The 10,670-nt window shown below is 34.6% G+C and overlaps 3 protein-coding genes across 5 annotated transcripts; 1 reads left to right on the top strand and 2 right to left on the bottom strand.

Annotated features, from left to right (window-relative positions):
- The first annotated feature begins 594 nt into the window (after window positions 1-594).
- LOC139897628 (protein WVD2-like 7) lies at window positions 595-3,307 on the top strand. Its single transcript, XM_071880321.1, has 8 exons — window positions 595-722; window positions 1,437-1,901; window positions 2,002-2,237; window positions 2,335-2,403; window positions 2,517-2,616; window positions 2,701-2,772; window positions 2,873-2,950; window positions 3,056-3,307. Exons 1-8 carry the CDS (start codon window positions 645-647, stop codon window positions 3,263-3,265), a joined length of 1,308 nt encoding a protein of 435 aa, XP_071736422.1. The 5' UTR covers window positions 595-644; the 3' UTR covers window positions 3,266-3,307.
- A 1,230-nt stretch (window positions 3,308-4,537) lies between these two features.
- On the bottom strand, window positions 4,538-6,143 carry LOC139897627 (protein Iojap-related, mitochondrial-like). Its single transcript, XM_071880320.1, has 4 exons — window positions 5,750-6,143; window positions 5,241-5,328; window positions 4,980-5,083; window positions 4,538-4,841 (listed from the first exon to the last, which is right to left on the bottom strand). The coding sequence occupies exons 1-4, from the start codon at window positions 6,047-6,049 to the stop codon at window positions 4,686-4,688; spliced, it is 648 nt and encodes a 215-aa protein (XP_071736421.1). The 5' UTR covers window positions 6,050-6,143; the 3' UTR covers window positions 4,538-4,685.
- Window positions 6,144-7,354: 1,211 nt separating this feature from the next.
- Window positions 7,355-10,379, bottom strand: LOC139897626 (probable arabinosyltransferase ARAD1). 3 transcript variants are annotated; one of them, XM_071880317.1, is made up of 5 exons: window positions 9,798-10,379; window positions 9,018-9,314; window positions 8,481-8,576; window positions 7,950-8,359; window positions 7,355-7,559 (listed from the first exon to the last, which is right to left on the bottom strand). In XM_071880317.1, exons 1-5 carry the CDS (start codon window positions 10,287-10,289, stop codon window positions 7,538-7,540), a joined length of 1,317 nt encoding a protein of 438 aa, XP_071736418.1. In that variant the 5' UTR covers window positions 10,290-10,379; the 3' UTR covers window positions 7,355-7,537. The 3 variants fall into 3 exon arrangements, with proteins under 3 accessions (XP_071736418.1, XP_071736420.1, XP_071736419.1); XM_071880319.1 differs by having other exon boundaries at window positions 9,204-9,314; XM_071880318.1 differs by having other exon boundaries at window positions 7,355-8,359.
- Between the last annotated feature and the right edge of the window lie 291 nt (window positions 10,380-10,670).

The raw sequence follows: 10,670 nt of genomic DNA, 5'->3' as shown, positions 1-10,670 counted from the left end.
AAAAAATCGCCGTTCAAAAAAAAAATATATATAAGAGTATACGGATTCGGGTCTATTTCGAGTATACGGGCCTGCTAATCATGTTTATATCTAAAACCATCTCAAAGACCCTCCAAACCCGATCCAACTAAATATCTAAAATCATTCTCATAGCCGGTCCTAGATAGATGGACCCGACCCGAACCTAGCCCAATTATATCGGGTTCGGATTTTCCCAACGGGGACCGGTTGTTTTTGCCATTCAGTAGTGGCAAGTGGCAACTCATTCGAGCAGGATAGGTGACTAATTGCACCGATTAAACTAATACAGTCAAACTTTAGGGACTAGAAAGTAAAATTTTCGTAGAATGTAGCCGTTGTTGTGATATCCGTGGGGTCCGCAATTATCACCCATCCATCCCTCCCATTTCCAAAATAAACAAACCAAAAAATAAAGTGGACGTTGGGAGATTAATCAGTCTTCTTCACAGAAACAAAATTACGGAGTATAAAAACCTCCCATTTTTAAACTTTGTATACTAAATATAAGTAATAATAATAATAATAATAATAATTCTTCAAGAAATAATTACACCCAATTCTCACAACCTTTTGTTACTAGGGTTCTAACTTCTTCTATCTCTATCGATAAATTACGCAAAAAAATGGGTGAAGACGCAGCAGCTTCTTGTTTGATCCGTTCAGTTTCACAGCCATTATTCGCTTCTTGCGAACTGAAAGAGGTTAGTTATCAATAATTTCATCTCACTTTTTAAATTGTTTCTTCAAGGGTTTTGTTGGGTTATCACTTATAGAGATTCTATTGTATATTTGTTTGTAATTTTAGTATCAAGATTCATACTTTTCTTGAAATTTGTTGGTTGCGGGAAAGATTCTGTATCTGTACTAATGTTTTGATCAAAAACCCTAATTTTTATCTGGGTTATTAGGGTTTATGTTTCTGATTTTGAATCCGAATTGGGTTTACATACTTTCTTGAAATTTCTGGATTTTGAATCCGAATTGGGTTGAATTACTTTCTTGAAATTGCTGGATTTTGATCAAGATTCATGAATATATGGTTTTTGTTATGACTTCTATTTTACAAGGTCAGATTTTGACTTTTTATAATCAAATAGTGTAGTGGTGAATTTATCTGTGAACTTTTGCTTAAGATTCAATTTCAGAATTTGTTAAACATTAGGTTTACATGTCAATGCATATTGTATGTATACTTCTTGCATATGCCATCATTAACACTTTTATCTGAAAGGGCCAATTTTTTACTTTTAGAAAGTCAAATATCATAATTAGTGTTAGTTCTATATGTTCATTTGCCTACATTTTATTGCTGACTTTGTTGTATGTATATGATTTCTGAGACTATACTTGATTTGGATTAAGATTATGTATCTATGGTCTATTTGTAAAAACTTTTGCTTATGTGCAACAAACAGGGAGACCCACTTCGAGCCCTAACAACATCGATTTCATTCGGGCGGTTCATGACAGAACCATTGAATTGGGAAAGATGGTCTTCGTTTTCTCACAATCGAATTCTAGAGGACGTTAAAAAATACTCTATACCTGGTGCTGTAGCAGAGAAAAAAGCTTTTTTTGAGGCGCATTATAAGAACTTTGCAGCCAAAAAACTACCTCAAAAAGAAAACCATACTCCTAACTACTCACCACAAACAAATGTTACCATCTCCAATACACATTCACCTATTGGCAACACACGTATAGATGAAAACGTGCTGGTAGAATCGGAGATAGCATCAAACGAAGACGTTTGCTCAAGAACTAGTAACAATAATAATCTAAGTTCCTCAGATTTCGTTTATGATGATGAAAGTGTGGGCGATGTGGGACAAGAAAGCACGTCAGCAGAGGCTAATAATGATAATAAAATGCACAACAAGGTATGTAAAAGTATTTTGAAATCCATTGACTTTAATCTAATGATCAATTGATGTTAAGTTATGAGATGTTAATGTTGAGTAGTATTATTTTTGTTTACAGGGTGCTGCGAGTGATGCAGATAATAAATTATTCGGGCCTGAAATTTCGTGGGTCAGAAATGGAGCTTACAAAAAGATTCAAAATTCTCGAAAAGTACGAGCTGCCGAAATTCGCCCCAAAACGGTTGCATTAATAAAGAACGAGACGTCTTCGAAAATTTTAGGTAAACCTAAAGACAGTAATGTAACCAGGGTAAAGAAAAATTCTCAAGTACTACCAAGAACAGAAAATAAATGGTAATATTTTTTAATACCTTATTAAATTAAATACATTATATTATAAAAAAAAAATCAATTTGAGTGACTAAGAAGTTAATATGGTTGTATTTTGCAGGGCTAAACCACTGCTCGATTGCACGACAAACGGTAACAGAACTGGTGTCTTGAAATCTCTTTCAACAAAGTAAGAACCTGCTAATTTTTGTTGAATTAAACTTACAGGAATATAATATAATTTGTTGTACAAAGTTTAAAAGTTATATGTGAATGTGATAATAAGTTGATATATTGTATCAGCCAATCAGAAGCACCAAATGTATGTAAGAAACCAAGATCCACTACAACGTTTTCATCATTTAGTTTTAAAAGTGATCAAAGAGCAGCAAAACGTAAAGAGGTATGTCTCAATATCACATATTTATTAACGTTTTACAATGTTTTCATGTTATTTAATTTTTAATTTTTTGCTATCATTTTGTAGTTTTTTGAGAAGCTTGCACAAAAAAGCAACACTGAGAAGATGGAAGAGACTAAACTTCAACCAAAATTGAAGGTTTTTTTTGTTAACTTAATTAAACCATAGTTGGTGAAAAACTTAAAACTATTATAGTTGAATGACTAATACAACCTTAAAAATGTTGTTTCTGTTACAGGAGAAAGCAAGGAGTGGCAATAAAGAGTTGCGATGCAGAACTACACTAGAAGCAAAATGCGAAACAAGAGTGGATAAGGTAAGGTTATTGAATTTATCAGCACTGATTTATAGATTATACATATATAATATTAAATTTACTATGATTCAATAAAATTATAAAATTATGTTTCGTTTGTTGCAGGTTTCAAAGACACAACTCGGCTCACCAAAGCCTAGAAGGAAGCCAACTCGTGAGCGAGTTCAGGAGGATACTTGTTCTCAATCTCCTTGGAAATCATCAAGTTTGAAGACAAAGAATTTTATAGAAATAAATAAGAAAAAACTAGTTAGTCTTATGGCTTGTTTGCCTGCAAAGAAAATGCTTGAATCGAACATAATGTCAAGAAAATAAGTGAAAGTTTGGTTGTGTTTCTGGAAGTGTTTCTTTTTTATTGATTCGAACATCATCATTTTTTGAAGGTTAGACGATGCAATAGCTTATGATTTTCAATACAGGTTTTGGGTGTAATGACAGTATTATTACCATTATGGGTAAATGCTTAGTTCAACCATCATGTCAAGAAAATAATTTGGTTGTGTTTTGGAAGTGTTGTATTTTCCTTTTATTGATTCTTTCAACATCATTTTTTAAGGGTTAGATTCTACAATAGCATATGATTTTCAGTACAGGATTTGTGTACAATGTGCATTATTACCGTTATGAACATTTTGATAAATCCACTAAATTCAAAGCTTATACGATACAAATCAAAGGCATAATTACGATGGATCTTTAGGATCCATGGCACTGACACTCCCTCTTCATCAATGATATGTCCTAAATATCTCATAATTGCTCTTCTTTTTGTTGACAACCAATTTGTGTGTTTGAAGAATCTGTAGGACTTCGGCTAAGAGTGTCAGATCGATGTTCCATTTTAAGTCCATTTTAGAAAAATATTTAGTGCCTTGGTATTAATGAGAAACGGTAGCTCAGTTCAGTGCACTTTGACTTATTCAAATAATACCGCTACTCAATTTATAAACAATCCATAATCGCCGAGAGGGTCCTTTTTCTAACAAAAATTACCAGGCAATGCACTTTGACTTATTCAAATAATACCGCTACTCAGACGTTTCTTTTACCTATTGTTGGATCTCATCTTTATGTACAAGCAGATAGCTATCAGTGGCGGATCTAGGATTGTTGGTCACTGGTGTCACCGACTAAAATCCCAAAAAAAAATTCTAATAGATGGCTTATTTCAGTGGTGTCACACAAAAAAAATTACACTATCCACTGGTATCACTAGTTAAAAACCCAAAAATATTTCTACTGCATCGCGTATTTCAGTGGTGTCCTGTGCAACTACTGGACACACTAGGTCCGCCCCTGATAGCTATAAAGGTCCGCCCCTGATAGCTATAAGGAGGGACACCAGACACAATCACACAAATAGGCCCGATTCCCTCCAACAAATGAGTGGCATGTTCAATAGCTCAAGGAGGAGGTAGTCCTTGCAGTATTAAAAATAATTTAAAGAATCGTGATAAAATAGCATCCAATTGAGATTGTTGAACTGTAACAAGAGTTGCTGAATGAAATTCATCTTCGAATCTTATAGACCTTCTAACCAAGATCGCAAGGAATGGTAATCTTGGTGAGAGCAAATTCACTAACAACTCAAACAAAAACAGATAACTAAATACAACTTATTAACTCGCATAAAAGTGAACAAAGAAAATACAAATCAAGTGAAGATCTAGCATGCTGGAAATTCTTTATGACAAAGCAAGCTTCAGAATAAAACACTAACTTGTAAATAGAATTATTACCACTTTCTGATAAACTTAATTTTTTTCCTAATGATCTTTCGGGCCCGCTCACTAGTGGGCGGGAGCGACAAATCTACTTCACTTTCACATTCTTTTGCTCGTTTCTTGGAGTTGTTCTTACGACGTACCTTCACAAAAGCTCCATCCAACTCCTGATTTAAAATATAAATTAGTTACTTGTTAATAACAAAAAAAAAAAAAAAAAAAAAAAAAAAGAGGTATACATGTCAAATGGTCTCACAATATTTTACCAACAACACGCATCCATATATAATCTCAAACTATATTACCTGACTTTGACTTTGGTCTTTACTTGACTCCTTGGAGGTCCATAACTGTTCTAAATTGTAGTAAGCTCTTGCTTTCTCATCAAGCGCATGGACTATCAACGAACCTGAAATGATTATAAATGATTATAAACACTCCAACCTAACGATGCATTTTAGCCAACACAATCTACTACACACTGTCGAAGTAGCCACGAGTTTATTTTTTTCAATTAGATTGACATTGTCAGTTATTTAAACAATATCAAATGAAATAATGTATACCTGTATCAACGACAATCCAGTTTCCACCTTCTTCCCCCTCTACACTCGGTAGCAGCATCCTCTTCGCTCCAGTTTGCTTTTGCTTAACCTAATCCATATATCAAATTACCACTTGACACTAATTAACATGAATTTCAAACTATTATTAAACAATGGTGAACAGCATGTGTCGTTCGTTGTTACGGTCCATAACTTTTAAGATCGAGTATAAACGATACAGATAGCTTAAGGTAGTACACTATCTAGCCTCCTTATGTAAGATGAATTATTAAAGATAAAATTTGATAATCTGATTATAGTAATAATCTTAAACATATGACCTAAAAGTTTACATTGAATAATGATGGAAGTAAAATCACTTCATTAGGCCTCAAATTTATGTAATAATCAATATCTGTAATTAGACAAATTCGAGTAAACATAGTTTGAATGTTCATCTGCAATATTAACCTAGAATAAAATAGAAATGATATTAAATTGAAAAATTAAAAAAAAATTAATAATTAAACCTGATAAATTAGGGCTTGAGCGATATTACGAACGTGCCATTGAGACCGGCCGGTAGCAACAACAACATGATTAGCAAAGTCTGAATGATTTGTAACAGGAATCACCCTGACGTCATCAGCTCTAACATCTTTTAATATTTTTTCAACTTCTTCTAATTTCAGTAATTCGGTAAAGCTGCCGTTTCTTCCGATAGCGTTAACTACAGACGTTGAAAAAGAGCAATTGAGATCTGATTTCCATTGATGAATAGCTTTGGAAGATAGAGATAGAGCTCGGTGTTTTAACGTTTGCCACATCATCTCACGGTGACGGCGGAATAGAATTTGGAGATGGTTTGTTGATTGTGATGAAGGTGTTGCCGGAGTAAAATTGAGGATTTGGGCCTAATGATTTGGTATATTGGGCCTTATTTAAATGTGCATATGAAGTTTATAAGTTGGAAATTGGTCATACACTTGTTATTTTTGAAAGTGTTTAATTCTTTAAAAAAACATCATAATTGTTAAAATGCTCTCTTATCACACCCCATGCACCTTCGCATAGTGCGTGCAAATCAGTGCGTGTTACCGAAATTTTCATCAAGACAACCTAATTTCTGACGCGTCACGCACCATGCATGGGTGCGTGGTGTGAGTTGTACCAGATTTTTGAATTGTCGTATCTTTTGACTCGCAGCTTCGACTAAGTTACCTTTTTATGAAATATTGAATTTTCTCGAGATCTATCTGTTAGCAAACTGTCTTAGGTCGTATAATATTTGGGCGCATTTGTTTAATTGGTGGAATATATGTTCGGTTTTACATTCCTCGATTTTGAATTCTCTTACAATTGGTGTAACGGTTTGCGCATTAAAGCGATGAAGTTTTGGTACTTAATTGGTCCAGCTACCATTTAGGCGATTTGGATGGCAAGGAATGAGGCTTTATATAACGGGGTCAACACGTGTTGGGCCGGTGTGATTTCTCGTATTAAGTTGAAAGTGTTCTAATGGCTTGTTTCTTCAAAGATATGTGAGAATCACCCATTTTACATATGGAATTGTGAACCAACATTGCTCCTGTAGAGAAATGGGGGACACATGCTATTTTGTTTTTGTTCGTTTTTATATCTCCTTGTATGCTTGTATAATTTTTGATGGTTTGCATCCTTGTATGCTTGTCCACAAGCTCGTTACATTTCTTTTCTGCAACTGTTTACATACATTTTTGTTGAAATATGAAGCAATAATCGTTGGAGGATGATTAGTCGATTGAGAGTTTAAAGACGACCCCCTTGGTGAATAGGAGGGAATTACGTTGTCGAGTAAATTTTCTTCACCGTTATTGGCCCCACCCTTTTGTCTTCTAGTTTCTCACATCAAATGGATTTGGCAGTTTTGTTCTGAAAAACACTTTTAACCATAACTTATTGATAGATTTTTCTCAAAACTATCAAACCGAACAAAACAAAATACACCTCTACACTACTCATACCCAGGACTAATACTGGTAAGACAACCCGCAAGCAAAAGATTACAAACCTCAACGAATGAAAATCGTAGACAAGGAAGTAAGACTTTTGAAGTAAGCATTGATGCAACATCTTACCAGAAGATAACCGAGTTTTATAACTATAAATAATATCAAAATCCAACCATTTAGTGTCATAGTAACATTGCATCCTATACATACAATGAATAACTACTACTTATATTGCTACAATGTAACATTCATTCGCCCGTTTGTACTAATAAAGAGTATTTCATCAACCTCAACACCCTCATCCGAAAGGAAGACCAGTTTTCCCTCTCATTTATGGTGTGCAATACACCTATAAATTCTATCAAAGGTAATGAATGGTACAATCAACACTATAAGAAGATTAAACTGAAAGGGGAAAACAAGCCCTTTGGCCATGTTACAAAATCGCTCATACTTACCCCCCAAGTGGTCAATATTCATTCTAAGTATACCACAGATAGTGCCCCATAAAGTTTCATAAACCGTTGAATTTATAATGGGTGTTGATATATCCACCATCTTTTTTGATACATCACCATAATTTAATTGTGTGTTAACAGATTGTATTCATCTTTTTGGATGCATTCACCATAGAATATGCATTAACATGTTATATTCTGTTAATGCACAATTATGATGGACGTATCAAAAAAGATGGTGGATATATCAATGTCCATTTATACTGGCAACGTTTGCTCACCACCAATCAGGAATTTTCAGTCTTCGAACTCTATGTACAGCGAGTCTTTCAGCGGGAACTTTGCTCCTGACCTGTCTCCATATCATGTTAACTGCATCGTCTTTTTGTGCAGGAAACTGATATTCAAAATGATGTGCGATTTCTTTAAGCCGACTCCACATTTGAACCCATCTTTTTTCAGGTATTTTCCTGAGATGTTCAACCATATTACCTGGAATCAACGCTTCTTCTATAGAAAAGAATAGTGAGAACTTGGTGTAGTCTAGTTCAGACTCAAATGGCAGCTCGATATGGTCGCTCACAATCACAGGGACACAGTGGCTTGCGATTGCATCGAACAATCGGTTGGAGGAAGGAGTGTCTCCTGCTGGATGTAAACAGAATTTTGACGAACGCATGCCCTGCGTAGACTGATTACACCATAAGTTTAAAGTAAGATTAATAATGAGCAAACACAATTTTTTAAGATTCATAATTTGCAAAAAAAAAAAAAAAAAAAAAAAAAAAAAAAAAAAATAGGTGAAAACTTACAGCATTTATGCCTTCACCGGTAGCATAGCCTGCTTCAAAATGGACATCTTCATAACCTTTTAATATTTTTTCCAGCTTGCGCCGAACTTTGCCTTCCTGCACCACACATTATAATCTCATTTTCACTTACTCTGCTGTCTCCAATGAAAAATCTTCCATATCTGCCCAAGAAAATTGCAACAATGTTTGACACTTTGATCACACTTATTTTAATGTCATTGCAAATATTTTATCTTTCAAAAGCAAACTGTTTTTTTCAAAGAGACAAATAAAGTGTTTGACCATATATTCTAGGAGGTTTTATACATTAACACACTTTAAATAGCTTTTAAAGTGTGTGACCATATCCCTTTAACCTTCTATTAAAGTTACTCATTTTACCCAATCGATCGAGCAAATGGGTCCAAGTTGCCACCTCTAACAATGTGTGAATAGGTAATCAACTTGCCAATAATTAGTAAGATATGTTGCAACTTTTATGGGACAGATAGAGTACCATAAAATATGCAATAGTCATTCATGTTGGTAGTGACGTACAGCTTTTCTCGCGGTTCTTCCTCGAAAGAAAAGAAGAGTGGCACGTGACTTGAAAGGGTTTGGGGGGTTATCATTCACGTAAGACTCCACAACATGCTTATAAGGGGCAACTACGTCTTTGCGTAAATTTGACATGCTTTTAGGGAACCGTCCAAAATCGGCAACAATGAGAATAGATGCATTAACCTGTTCCCTAAGAAATCTGAAAGCATTGGGATGGTGCATTGGAATTACATGGTCTCTTCCAGAAGTCCTTTGCCAATAAGTAGATTCCCTCAAAAATTTAAGGATGTCAACCTGAATTTAAAGTATCAGATTTATAACAACTCTAGTATGCAAGTACTTAACGATTAATTAGTGATACGTTTTACTCAAGTAGACAAGTAGTTTATAAAGTTATCCTTATCGAGGGATTATGTATATGTGAAAATCACCGAAGTATTCGATTTAACAAAAAAAAAAAAAAAAATGTAGCATTGTCAAATGCAAGCTACAATAGAATGATTCTAACCTGCAATTGGGGATCAAATTCATTATTTGATTATCTGTTTATTGCTACTTAAAGTTGCAATTATCACTACTAGTAATTGATAACTTAAAGGTCAAACAATCAATTCTTGTTATTAGTTAGATACTAGTTTCAAGAAACTATCAATCAAGATTACGAGTTAAATGTTACATAAGTTACATACAACCTTGCCCTAATTTCATCCGCAGATTATTCAATTTAACCCAAATTGTAGCATTATCAAATGCAACCTACAATGAAATGATCCTAACCTGCAATTGGCGATCAAATTCATTAGCTGGATCCGTCATATTAGTCCCAAACTTATTAAAACTCAACGACGAAAAAAACGGAACATAAAACACATCAGCCTCATCACCATTCAAAACCCTAACCGCCTCACTACTCTCATTACCATCATTCCCATTCAATAGCAACAGTGACGTCATCATCCAATACTCCACACTATGTTGTTGATGCAATCCAGCGTAGTCCGGCCACACCGGAATATTCCCGGCGGTCACCGGAGAAGTATCGTTTCCGGCGATTTTACTGCTCATCATTCCGACATTAAATTTTTTGGGTAAATCGTACATGTAAACCCTAAGCGGTGATCCAGTACGACATGGTAATTGTGTGACATTTTTTGGCAATGTGAAGAATGAAAACTGTGATCTGAAATCAAGGTTTCCGATTGAGATTGAGTATGTGATGAAAATTGTTGTGAGGACGATGATGAGTGATGCGATTGATTTACCTATCATTTATTTAGTTAGGAAAAAAAATCGATTTTTTCCAAGAAAATAACATTTGTAAAATTCTAGCAACATAAAAACGGTACGATTTGGTTGTACTTCGTCTTTTATATGTGAAGTCCACCGACACCTCGGATTGAAATCGATGAATTTGGGTGTAGGTATATTTGTAGGTGACTATTAGACCCCTAGTATCGGTTTGAAAATGAGTTGTGGCCAAGGTGATGTGTCAAGCAAGCAACACCAATTTTAAAGTATTGGGTCATTGTGAGGAGCATTGTTTGGGGCTTGAGTTGCCCTGCAACGGAGATGGCAACAGGCGTTGCTTGTTTCTTTATTTTTTTAATTTAAAAATATTATTTTATACCCCTTTTTAATACTTAACACAAT

This window comes from Rutidosis leptorrhynchoides, chromosome 3 (assembly GCF_046630445.1).
Source record: "Rutidosis leptorrhynchoides isolate AG116_Rl617_1_P2 chromosome 3, CSIRO_AGI_Rlap_v1, whole genome shotgun sequence".
Classification (NCBI taxonomy): domain Eukaryota; kingdom Viridiplantae; phylum Streptophyta; class Magnoliopsida; order Asterales; family Asteraceae; genus Rutidosis; species Rutidosis leptorrhynchoides.
This window is presented reverse-complemented; position numbering and strand designations above follow the sequence as displayed.

Bases quoted from the DNA above. Each gene is read 5' to 3' on its own strand.
- LOC139897626 (XM_071880317.1), bottom strand. From the start codon at position 10,289: ATGATAGGTAAATCAATCGCATCACTCATCATCGTCCTCACAACAATT. The intron at 9,315-9,797 runs GTTAGGATCATT...CTTTAAATTCAG, and splicing joins AATTTGATCGCCAATTGCAG to GTTGACATCCTTAAATTTTT. The intron at 8,360-8,480 runs GTAAGTTTTCAC...TGGTGTAATCAG, and splicing joins CCGGTGAAGGCATAAATGCT to TCTACGCAGGGCATGCGTTC.
- LOC139897627 (XM_071880320.1), bottom strand. From the start codon at position 6,049: ATGATGTGGCAAACGTTAAAACACCGAGCTCTATCTCTATCTTCCAAA. The intron at 5,329-5,749 runs GTTTAATTATTA...TATATGGATTAG, and splicing joins CTCAAGCCCTAATTTATCAG to GTTAAGCAAAAGCAAACTGG. The intron at 5,084-5,240 runs GTATACATTATT...TAATCATTTCAG, and splicing joins CTGGATTGTCGTTGATACAG to GTTCGTTGATAGTCCATGCG.
- LOC139897628 (XM_071880321.1), top strand. From the start codon at position 645: ATGGGTGAAGACGCAGCAGCTTCTTGTTTGATCCGTTCAGTTTCACAG. The intron at 2,404-2,516 runs GTAAGAACCTGC...ATATTGTATCAG, and splicing joins TTGAAATCTCTTTCAACAAA to CCAATCAGAAGCACCAAATG. The intron at 2,617-2,700 runs GTATGTCTCAAT...ATCATTTTGTAG, and splicing joins GAGCAGCAAAACGTAAAGAG to TTTTTTGAGAAGCTTGCACA.